At 52.3% G+C, this 12,226-nt stretch overlaps 1 protein-coding gene across 3 annotated transcripts in view; it reads left to right on the top strand.

The window, feature by feature from the left end:
• The first annotated feature begins 961 nt into the window (after positions 1 to 961).
• The window catches only part of KSR1 (kinase suppressor of ras 1), a 152,981-nt gene continuing 141,716 nt past the window's right edge, over positions 962 to 12,226 (top strand). For all 3 annotated transcript variants that reach the window (XM_057717004.1, XM_057717006.1, XM_057717005.1), the window contains exon 1: positions 962 to 1,433. In XM_057717004.1, the coding sequence (XP_057572987.1) occupies positions 1,203 to 1,433 (231 nt within the window). In that variant the 5' untranslated portion in view covers positions 962 to 1,202. The remainder of the gene's footprint in view (positions 1,434 to 12,226) is intronic.

Raw genomic sequence — 12,226 nt, 5'->3', positions numbered from 1 at the left:
AGAAAAGCACAGACAACTACCAGTCCAGGAGCAGTATTTCGCCCATGTCCTCTGCTCGGGTGTGGGGCCGTGCTTAGGAGGTCTGAGGTTGAACAGTAACAACTGCTAACATGTTATCTACTGCCTACACGTGGCAGTAATCAATCTAGGTGCTGTACACACATTAACTCATTCTTCATACTAACCATATCAGATAGGTACTATTATAACCCTCATCTTTACTGATGGGGAAACTCAGACACTCAGAGGTGAGCTAGCTTTGCCTAAAGTGACAGCTAGGCAGTGGTAGAGACTATTTGAACCCAGACTGTCGGTTTGCTCTATAGCGCTCCCAAGGGCGTGACAAATCAAGGTGTCACCCCAAGCGTCTGGGCTGGCCTGCTGGGTTGAGGTGGCGGAGGGATAGGACCCTTATATCGGTGAATAAATAGTATCTAGAAAAAAGTCCCAGGTCTTTCCAAGCCTGAGCCTCTCCTCTGGCATAGACAAGCGGGAGTCCAGTGCTTTGCGAAGCCACCTACAGGAGAAGTACTTTAGGCCCCTTCCCACTAGATGGCGGCCCCTAAACCCACACAGAAATTCTGAAACCTCCACTGTCCCCGTCTTCCAGGGTTCAGCTGCGGTCCAGGAAGGTTGCAGGATGCGAACCCTCCTCCCGTCCAAGGGGCCGCCGGGCCGTGCCTCGCCCCATCCGGGGGTCGCGGGAAGCCGCCAGCTAGGAGGAGGGATGGGGAGGAGGTGGGGGTGGGCGGGGAGACGAGGCTCCCCAGGCTTCGGGCGCCGGGGGAGGAGCCGGCGCGGAGCAGCCACTCCCGGGGCGCAGAGGCGGGGCGCTCCCGCACGGCCTGTGCCCAGCGCGGAAGGGAAGGCGGGTGCCGGCGGGGACCCCGAGGGCGCGGGCGGCGGCAGGTGCGAGGCGCGGACTACAAGTCCCAGCATGCCCCGCTGCTCTGACCCGGCCCCCGCTGCCGCTTAAAGGCTCCGGGAGCCTCAGCCGTCGGGTCGCCGCGGCTTTCGCTTTGCCGCCGCGGCTGGGCGGGCGGGAGCGGCGCGCTCGGTGGGCTCGGCGGTCCTCGCGTCCCGGCTCTGGCAGCGCCGAGGGGCGCTCCTCTTCCAGCTCTCCCGGCTCGGGGATTCCCTTCCGAGGCGCCCGCGCCCCCGGGCTCCCCGCCTCGGCCACCTCGCGGCCCCGATGCCGAGGCATGGATAGAGCGGCGCTGCGCGCGGCGGCGATGGGGGAGAAGAAGGAGGGCGGCGGCGGGGGGGACGCGGCGGCCGCGGATGGGGGCGCCGGGGCCGCGGCCGGCCGGGCGCTGCAGCAGTGCGGGCAGCTCCAGAAGCTCATCGACATCTCCATCGGCAGCCTGCGCGGGCTGCGCACCAAGTGCGCGGTGTCCAACGACCTCACCCAGCAGGAGATCCGGACCCTGGAGGTAAGGGGCCGCGACGCCGGAGAATCGGGGGGCCGCGCTGGATGTGAGGAGGCAAGGGTCGGCAGCCCGGGAAGCGCCCCAGCACCTCCCTCGCTGCTCCAGTTCACTCCTTCCCCAGTTGCATCCTTGAGCCCAGGCACCTCCTTTGTGGCTTCCTCTCCCTCCTCCACTCGCTCTCACGGCAGCCAGAGGACCCGGGACCGGCCCCTCACCTTGGGCGGGATTTTGGGGGGGGGGGGAGGGGCGTAGTGGGACCTGGGAGGGAGGCTGGAGGAGCCCGCGGGCGGGGTGGGCTGCTCGCAGACAGCCCCTGCCCGCCCCCTCCGCCCCCACCCCATCTCCAGCTCGCCCGGCCGCAGGACTCATTCTACCACTGAGTCACAGGCTGGACTTTACCCTGGGTGACTGGGCGGCAGGAGGTCCCCCTGAAGTAGGAGCGCAGGCCCGTCGTTCTCTTCCTTCCCCTCCCGCCCCAGACTGTGTCTTGTCTCTTCCTTTCCTCTCCTCCAGGTTCTTGTCTGCCGCTTATCAAAGTGTTTGCTGAAACTGCATTTTTGCCTTTCAGACATTGGGTGCTTCTTTGTCGCACTGCCACAGCGTTTCACTGCTCAAAATGTAATTACCTCCCGCCTCCCGCCCCCCATTGGACTTTGGCTTAGGAACAATTGTGCTGAGGAGGAAAGGCTTTGATGGGAAGATGACACTATTTAAGGGATTCTGGTGGAGACAGCCTCCAGTGTAAGGAAGAAATAAGATATGCGGGCCCTAGTGTCTGAAATTATAGCTGGGAAGTGCGGTATTAAAAGGATTCGGAAGAAGCAGCCAAAAGGGTTGTTGGGTTCTCAGAAGGTGGGTCTCTCCCTCCCCCACACACAATAGGGGGAAACTAGTTTATTCCTAACTTGCTTTTGTCCAGAGGCTGGGAAGGCTGTGAAATTCCAGGCACCACTTAGTAGCTACTCTGTTTTGAAGAAGGGACCTCTTTCCACCTTGCATGGTCACATCTGGCCTTCCGCAGCTCTGGAGATGTTTTGTTTTATTAGAGCGTTAACTCCTCATCCTAAACCCTCCAGACTCTCTTATTACGAATTGCCTCTGCCAGCCATCATAGGGCCAGTGGATGATCTGTGGCAATTATTACAGGACCCAGTCCTCTGTGCATACCACAAACCTGAATCCCTGTTTGATCCCAAATGCTCAGGAGTGACTTCTTTCCTTCAGTTTTATTTTCTTAAAAGCTGCAAAACCAGGGACATGGGAAGCATCTAATCAGTGCCTGTTATTATTATTTTCGTTACAGTTGCTATAGCAGTACTGGCCAGGGCTTTGCTTAAAAAACAAACCAACCAGCAACCTCCCCCCACCCCCCACAACTGTCCCTCCTGCATGCATGCTACTGTTTTCCAAGTGGCGAGAGAAACTGGTTTCTTGAACACAGCCGGGTGTGTTTGCCCAGTAAAGTTCAGTTTTTAAACCAACACAATAGGGGGCCTGTGTGGCTTGGCTCTGGGAGGAGGGGTCGTTGTCCGGCAGCATGTGTCTGGTTGGACCGCTGTGTTATTGGGATGAGAGAACATTCTCTGTTGGCCTCTCTTGGATTGTCTCCATGTCGCTCTGAAGTGCTCCTGGTTCGCAGAGGGGACCCGGGAGAATCGTGTGCAGCTCTTTCTCTGGAAATGTCGCCTTGCCTTCTCGGTGGTACCCTGACTCCCAAAGTCACTCATTTTGACCAAGGTGTGGCCTCAGGACACCCCAGAGCATCTCCTTATTTAGGTCTCGGGGCTGGTTTATTCAGTGGCCTCCCTTGTGCGTGTTTATTGGATGATTGGCTTTGGCAGCCAGAAACCCATCTCAAGGCCCAAAGGGGATGTGCAGTGGGAATGGGAACTAGTACCCCGCTCCCTGTCCTCTCCACTATGCTATTCCTTGAAAAGGTGGGACCTGGGCTGTTTGGAGGATGGGACTTTAGACCCCAGAATCTAGTTCCCTAGGCCTCAGCCTCCTTCCCTGAACAGAAGGGTTGGAGTGGGTCTCTGTGGGCTCTCGTGGCTCTAAATTCTTTGGTTAAGTGAAGGGGCCTCAGTTGGATGGAATCAAATGTTTGTTATACACACCCCTGTGTAAGAATAACTGTGATTAAGAATGGTTCTAAAATTCAGATTTACCAAACTGATACAATAGGAGAAAAGTTTATTACTCAAAGAATCCTGACATTTGGGGCAATGCGGCAGGCAGAAAGCCCATGGCTTGAAAATCGGGTCTCGGTTTTGTCTGTCTGTCCTTGGTGAAGTCCCACGACTTCTGAACCTCAGGATTCCCCATCTGTAAAACGGGCTTACGACTACTTAAACCCACAACCTTGTCGTGAGTCTGTAAGTCCACATGTTTCTACCAAGAGATGCTGCCTGTGAACTTTCCTAGTGAGGGTCCAGTGCATTCACCCCACAGGCCACATTTAGGGGAAGGCACTTTGACAGCTGGCTCTTATTTCCTAGAGGTGGGTGAGACAGGCCAGGAAACCATCCCAGCAGCCTGTGGTGAGGTCAGGCAGGGCAGTGGTGATGTCCGTTCTGGCTTTCTTTCCTGTTCTGCAGGCTCCTCTCACATACCAGGCCAGGGCCCCCAGAGACAGGACTTGCAACATTGGATTCCTGGCTTTTGAAGAAGGGGCTGACCAGAGGGCTTGGCTTACGCAAGCACGCCAGACTTCTCCCAGAATCTGAAGAACCCCAGCCCACCCTGGCCCTCATTAAATAAGCAGTCAGTGAGATGCCCTGGGAAGTCCCTGACCCCAGGCCCAACTGCTGGTGCCTGATTGTAGGTTGCATGTAGGTGTGGGGGTCAGTGTGTCTGGCTGCCCTTCCCTCCTCCATGCAGTGGTCCAGTTTGGATCCAAAAGAATGGAAGGAGCCAGTGTTTAATGTCTGCCTCCTACCTGCCAGTCAGTGTGCCGGGCCCTTCTCAGTCTCTGAAGATTTCCTGGAAATCCACTAACCTTCGTCACACACGTATTTTTTTCCCTCGACATGAGAAGGGGAGGGAGATAAAATCTGAACCCAGCGTCTGAAACTGTAAACAGAAGTTGGGAGGCCACTCCGTCCCAGCAGAACCTGGTGTCCTATCTCCATCAGACTCTCCTCAGGGCCTGAGAACTCCACTGAGGCACGGTGGAATGTTCTCCTTCCCCCAGTGTGCTCACACAGGATACCTGGCTGGCCTTGCAGTGGGGCCTGGAGCCCCACACCAGTTCATTCCCTCATTTGTGCATCCTCTTTGGGCCAGGTCTGTGCCGGGCAGTGGGGAGATAGTGGTACCTCACAAAGATGCACGTTTTGTGGGCACTTGTCAACTTTGCCTTTTCCTGCCAGCCTCCTGGTACTTTCCCGAGACAGGCCTTGCCACACTGAGTCTCCCCATCTGGTGCTCTTATGGAGAAAAGTCCCTCCTAAACAAGCTGACCTAGAGAAAGGGGTCGCCAGAGGGCCTTGACCTTCACTCAGCTCTGCTGTGGCAGAGGTCAGAACCCTGTGGTGTGGAGGCCCTGAGCTCTCCCTGCGGATCTGGATGGCGGAGCTGCTGGGAAGGGAGAGGGGTGCCATGGGTCCTCACAGAGCGGGTTGTCACTGATTTCACTGCTGAGCTACCGCCATCCTGGCAAGGATTCTGAGGTAGGCAGGATGCTTTCCCAGTGTTTGGGGACGCTTTCAGCCCAATGAGGGAGCCAGGCAGGTGAACAGTAGTGAGTCCAGTACCACAGTTGATGAGAGCGCTTCGAAATGGGGAATGTGACTGGACGGTTGGCCAGTCCAACTCCCGCTTTTCTGGGAAATATTCCCAGAGTCTTGGTGGCGACTTGTTCCATGTCACATGCCTCTGGCAGAACTCAGAGTGAAGCCTGGATTCCCACTCCCCTCCCAGCCCTTGTCTCAGAGTGTGGCTTTTCTCCGCTTGTGCCCTACCCTGTAGTTTTTTTTTTTTTTAAGCTCTTTATTGGAGTATAATTGCTTTACACTGTTGTGCCAGTTTTTGCTGTACAACAAAGTGAATCAGCTGTATTTATACATACATCCCCATATCCCCTCCCTCCCACGACTCCTTCCCACCCTCTTTATCCCCGCCCTCTAAGGCATCACCCATCGTCGAGTTGATCTCCCTGTGTTATACAGCAGCTTCCCACTGGCTATCTGTTTTGCAGTTGGTAGTGTATATATGTCAATGCTGCTCTCTCATTTTGTCCCAGCTTCCCCTTCGCCTACCCCGTCGTTTTAACCTCCTGCCAGAGGCTTTAACTCCAGCCGTCCCCGGAGGGAGCCAGGGCCAGGGCACTGTATCCTTTGGTGTCTGCTTTTGCCTTGGCAATTTTTTTCCTGGTGAAACTTGCCACCGGCGTTCCTTGGAGGCGGTCTGGAGAGGGACCTGCAGTTCCCAAGACTGGGGAGGCCTGCAGGGTGCTGGAGGGAGGGAGGCCTTATCAGGTATGCAGCCCAGGTTAGCCCGAGTGCCAGGAGGCCTCTGGTTTGCTGCCTGGGGACAGTGATGGGAATCCCTTCTTCCCCCCCAGGTTCCGGGAAAGCCGCATGCCCCACCACAAGTATTCTGGAGCTGTGTGGCCGCTGTGGTCTCGAGAGGGACTGCAAAGACTGTGGTCCTCGGTGGCAGTGTCTGCAGTGATGGTGGTGGTGGTTGTGGGACATCACAATGCCTGTGGCCAGGTCTCTCTCAGCTGTGCTTTTTAAAAAGGATATCCTTTCAGAATAGGCTGATTGGAATCTTTTTCTACATTAAGTTCAAAGGGAAAGCTGCACAGAGGTGCCTTCAGGGTTGTGGGAACGCCCTTCGAGCACCGTGAGGGCAGATGAGAAACCCTCTCGGTCACCTGTTCTGTGCTAGGCTCTTGGCGTATGTTCCCCATTTAACTCTCACACGTAACTTGTGAGGTTTTGTCCCCATGCTGTGGATATTGTGGCTCAGAGGGGTTGAGAGACTGAGTTAGTAGGTGGTGGAACCTGGGTTGAATGGTCTTCAGAACTCATGTTCTGAACTTCGCAGAAGCCTCTAGAAACCACCATGGGGTTGAGGATGGTTTCTGGTCAGGGTGGGGACGGCTGAGTCCAAGGAAGTGGCCGGTAAGAAAAAGGGCCGGCCTGGGAACACTTGGTAGCTCAGATCCAGATGACCAGGCCTTCTGGTGGCCACACCAGGCCGTGCAGCCTCTGAGCTTAGGCTGGGGGCCGCTTCCCTAAAGTGCGGCCCAGCACATCCTCAAAGACGGGTCCCTGTCAGCGAACTGTGATGCAATCGCTCTGTGTTGGTCTCATTCTGAGAAATGAGAAGCTGCCTAGAGATCATCTTACTCATAATTGTTTCAATGGCTACCTGCCTTTATCCTCTCTGTATAAGTCCTCCGGTAAGCACTGCAATTCTTTAACTTTACAGTTGTATTAAAATATTTTAAAATACACATAATGATATGTGCTCACTATTAAAAAGAAAATACAGGCGAATAAAAGAATAAAAACCACCCATAATGCCACCTCTCAGAGTTAGTTCTTGTTAACATTTGGCTGCATATATTCTTCTAGTGTTTTTATCCTCTGCACCTGCATACACGTGTACACGGTTGTATTCATGGAGCTCTCGGTGCTCATTGCCCTGTAAATATCTTCTGTCTGCACCAGTGCATACAGATATGCACCATCACTGGTTGTGGCTGCATCGTGTGGTCGTATAAATTCATTGAACCAGTCCCCACTTGTCAGCCTTTCAGGCTGTTTCCACGTCTGGCTGTTAAAAACCTCGCTGCAGTGAGTACATGAGTGCTTTCTTAGAAGCGGAGTTTGCTGGGTCAAAGTGTATGAAGACATTTAACAGCAGCCCTATTCTTTGAAACCTTTAGGGCCTGAAATGTTTCTCCTACCCCACTACCCAGCAGGAGTGCTGGGATTTACAAAATGGCAGCCTTCATGCATTTACCCCTTTGCCATCGGGTCTGTGTTCACCCTGAGGGCAAGGAGTGTGAACAGGAGCCAGGGCGTGGTCCCCATGGCTGAGGTTCTGGATTCTGGGTCAGGGATTGTGGATTTTAGTTTTGTGGTTATCCGCAGCAAGGGGGCACGCCTGGACTGACCGTTTAGAGAAGGGATCTTTCCTTTGCTCCCAGGCAGCAGAGCAGCAGTTGGATGTCAGGGCTCTGTGTGCAGGGACTGGTCACCTCTGGGCAGTGCACAGCCATATGGTGAAGTTTTCCTCACTTGAGGCTCGGTTTCATCACCAGCTACAAATACTAATCAGAGCGCTATTTGAGGTGCTTTGGCTTTGGGGTTGATTTAAGAGAGTCGTGGGTTCCTAAGGTAAGTGGGCTCCTAAGGGTCTTGGAATTCCCATCTGGTCCAGCCCTCTCATCTACAGGTGAGGAAACAGCACCTGAAGGGGAAGTGATTTGCCGGGAACACATATTAGGTTATTAACCTGAACAAAGCAAACAGTGGAGGAGAGAGGGGTGGTCATAAAGGAGCTCTGAGTGGGGAGGCAGACCTTAGAGCTCACACCCTGGAGTGAGACATTATACCACCTTGACCAATGGCAAACAGCAGCCTGCCATCCACTCTCCTGTGCTGGGGGCAGGGAGAGGGGTCCTCAGCCTCAAGGAGTTTCCGGCAGGAGGAAGCAAGTGGGTTTGCTTTCCCAGCTCCATCTCAGTGTCTTAGGGACCCTGGGGACCAGAGAGATTCTTGGGGAGCAGTCTGAGGTGTCCAGTGGGTGAGGCCTTTTTTGAAAGTCATCTTGCCCAGTGGGCTGGCTCAGCCCAGATGGCCTGAGTCTTTGAACCTGACCTGACTGTACTTTCAAGGGCTTCTAATCCTTCCAGTGAAAGATCCTCTGGGACTTGAGTGGTTGAAGCTTTACTTCTCTGAGTGTTGGGTTTATGTCCTAAATTGCGCAGATTTTACATTCAATACCATGATACATTGTACAGTGTTTATCATCTTGCTTCCAGAAGATACAACCTTTTAATCAAGTGTCTTTGTGTCCATATGACTTTCTCCCCTGTTCCAGACCCCCGGTGGGGATGCAGAAGCGTTCCTTGGGGACCGATGTTGGGATCAAAAATGCTTTGTCATTTATCTCCAGGCACGATTGTTTACCATCTGCACTGAAAAAGTCTTAATTCAAACAGCTGCCACATACAAAACCTATGTGTTTATACACATCTGTGTTTCTCTGTCATCCTGGTCTTGGTAGGTGACAGTGTGTTTTAATGGGCCAATTGCCTTTGAAAATAATGGAGCTGAAGTCATCCTGTTTTCTTGCCATTTTTCTCCCCCCTTTCACTTTTCCACCTTTGGAATAATTGCACGAATGAATTAAGAGTTGTGTTTAAAATTTAAAGCAGGGCCAGGGAGAGAGCATAATGCATTATGTGGAATAGACCAGCCATGGTTAGGAAAGGTAACTTTTCATACAGCAGAAACTACTATAGACTTGAATCTGCAATATATTGATCATGAGGGTTTTGCTTTCTTCAAAGCTGATGAGATAAGCTGCTTAGAGAGTGGTGGGGCTTTTCTTTGAAAAGGCATCTGGAGGTATGGAGTCCCAGTTTAGCCAATTCATTTGGGTTGGGGTTTCGTTATGGATCAGCAGAGACAGCTTCACTCATGGTACGCAGAGACAGTTTTGCTGGCCAGAAAAAAAAGTTACAGGTCGTATTTAAAAAGTGACCTGAGTGTTCTCACGCACAGGGCATGATCCCCTCTTCCCGGTCTGGGACCCTTGACAGGGCTGAATGCAGCCTTTCCTATGCTATATTCTGCGAGATGCTCTTGTGAAAGAAAGCTTCAAGTGGTTGAGAATGTGCTGCATCAGCTATTTCCTTCCTGTTGATTCCTGAAGATGAAGATGAGTGTTTTAAAGGCTCTGAGAAGTCCTGCAGCAAGGATTCGCAAACTTACTTGTCCGGGGCATCTTATCTCCTCTGAATATAGTTGGGAAAACATGAACAGGGGAAGAGACAAGAAATGTTAGGTGTAGTTTCAACTACTGTTTTTATGATACTGAGGTTCCATTTGAGATTCCAATTAAAACCAGGCAGGTTGAGGAGAAGCTGGTGACCCCTATACTTACCTAGCTGTGTAAAGTTGCCTTTTGTTAAGGGAGGTACTTTCCAAAGGGAGACAGATGGCGTTCTGGGTACCACACTACCCACTTAGAGACAGATTTCATTTAATCCTCCCAACAAGATGAGGAAGACGTGCCCAGAGAAGTTTACATGTCTGGAGTCCTTGAGTCCTACCTCCTCCTGGCTCCACTGGCCAGTTAGCCTGGTGCCAAGGGCACGCTCACTCAGGGTCTGCCAAGAACCTCCTGACCCCGATGGTGGGCAACAGACAGTCCAAGAGAAACGCAGATGTCTGTGGGTGTGTTTGAACCTGGGGCTGCAGAGGGCAGGGGAAGGGCTGGGCTGCAGACGAGGAATGCTTTTTAAAACAAAAAAGGAAATGCTGGCTCAGAATGGAAAGGAAAGGAAGCAGCTTCCTGTTTCTGGTGCTGGCTTTTTGAAAGGAGGAGCTCTCTCTAGCCCCTCGGCCAGGCTGGGGCCCCTCTGGGTGCACTCGACAGGCACGCGGCTCCCACGCCGCTGCCTGAGGGCTCAGAAGGAGAGGGCTGGGTCCACCCCTTTTCATTTTCCCCAGGTAACTGATCAAATGAATGTATGGTTTTCAAAATGAATATCTATACATGTTACAAAATGGATGTGTCACAACAGCTGACATTTACTGAGAGCTTACTCCAAGCCTGGCCCCCTTCTTGGGAGTTTTATGTGGCATTTACTCCTTGCACTGACCTTGTGAGGAAGGTTCTGCTGTTATAACCATTTTGCAGATGAAGAAACTGAGGTGCAGAGCGGTTAAGAGACTTGCCTAAAGTCATATAGGCAAGGAGAGACTAAGCTGTGACTTGAGCCCAGATCATCTTAATTACCTGCTGGCACCTCCTGACTTGCATCTGAAAACTGCTCATCCACCTAGAAAATCTATTTACACAGAATAATTTCCTTTCTTTTTCTCTCTTTCTATCTTTCTTTCTTTCTCCTTCCTTCCTTCCTCCCTCCCTCCCTTCCTGTCTTTCTCTCTTTCTGCCTTTCTTTCTTTCCCTTTCTTTCTTTTTCTTCCTTTCTTTCTTTCTTTCTTTCTTTCTTTCTTTCTTTCTTTCTTTCTTTCTTTCTTTCTTTCTTTCTTTCTTTCTTTCTTTCCTTCTTTCTTTCTTTTTCTTTCTTTCTCTTTCTTTCTTTCTCTCCCCCCCCTCCCCCCGTCTTTCTCTCTTTCTTTCTGGCTGTGTTGGGTCTTTGTTGCCGCACATGGACTTTCTCTAGTTGCAGCAAGTGGAGGCTACTCTTCCTTGCGGTGTGCGGGTTTCTCACTGCGGTGGCTTCTCTTGTTGCGGAGCACGAGCTCTAGGTGCGTGGGCTCAGTAGTTGCGGCAGACGGGCCCTAGAGTGCATGGGCTTCAGTAATTGTGGCTCACAGGCTCTAGAGTGCAGCCTCAGTAGTTGTGGCACATGGGCTTAGTTGCTCCACTGCATGTGGGATCTTCCCAGACCAGGGATCGAACCCATGTCCCCTGAATTGGCAGGCGATTCTTAACCACTGCACCACCAGGGAAGTCCCCCAGAATAATTTTTTTAAAGACCCATGGCTTTTCTCTGGCTCCAGAGGGCAATCCCCAAAGCCTTGGTCAGGCCCTTGGTGATTCTTAGGTGAAACGCCTGCATCTGAGTTTACATCTTTAAAAAAAAAACTTTGTTACAGAAATGTTCAAGCATGTACAAAAGTCGATACAACGGTACCAGGAACCCCCATGCAGGGACCCTCCAGATTCAGTGATAACCAGCTCCTGTCAATCTTGGATCATCTATGGCATTTATACTCGAGTAAGCCTGATTTTCAGAAAGGTAGCGGTGCTAGGCAGTTGGTATCTAGGAAGCAGAGGGACCCGGGGAGATCTTCTGGTCCAGCCGTCTGCCTCCAGGCAGAGCTGTCCGGTCCCCAGCAGGCTGGGAGGAATCTCTATACCTATCCCCAGGAAGTGACCATTTAAAATTTCCCCTGAAGCATACTGTGGCTTCTGGCAGCCTGCGCACCACAGGAAGGTTGTCTGGTTCTGTGAACTGAAGCTCCCATTGCACTGAGAGCTGTTCTCACGTGGCAGAGTCAGGGAACGCCATGGCCTTGCTTACTCCCACAGCCCTGCCCGAGACTGACCCCCCAGAGTCACACAGCTACAGTCCCGACTTCCAGGCCAGTCTTCTCCATATTCCAGTATCTCCTCTTCTACTTTTCCTCATTGCTTTATCCACACATCATGAGATGTGTTTATTTCAGCCATTACTGAGTGCCACTGTGTGTGCGAGCACAGGCAGACCCTGTCTCTAAGGAGCTTTCATCTCTGATGATGGGAAACCCTCATCTCTGTGGTTCTGCCCTAAAAATGAGGCCCAGGACCCACTAAGGAGCTTCCTTGCCCTTCATAGTTCTTCTCAGGTTCTGCTCAGTCCTCCCGAAGCCTGGTCTTGCCGGCCACTCTCTCTCTCTCTCTCTTTTCTTTTAAAATAAGCAATATTGATTGGTTTTTTTGGTTTCCTTTTAAATTTAATTAATTAATTTTTGGCTGTGTTGGGTTTTTGTTGCTGCGTGCCGGGTGTCTCTAGTTCTGGCAAGCGGGGGCTACTCTTCGTTGCGGTGCACGGGCTTCTCATTGCGGTGGCTTCTCTTGTTGCGGAGCACGGGCTCAAG

The sequence above is a fragment of the Hippopotamus amphibius genome, chromosome 17, assembly GCF_030028045.1.
Source record: "Hippopotamus amphibius kiboko isolate mHipAmp2 chromosome 17, mHipAmp2.hap2, whole genome shotgun sequence".
Lineage (NCBI taxonomy): Eukaryota > Metazoa > Chordata > Mammalia > Artiodactyla > Hippopotamidae > Hippopotamus > Hippopotamus amphibius.
This window is presented reverse-complemented; position numbering and strand designations above follow the sequence as displayed.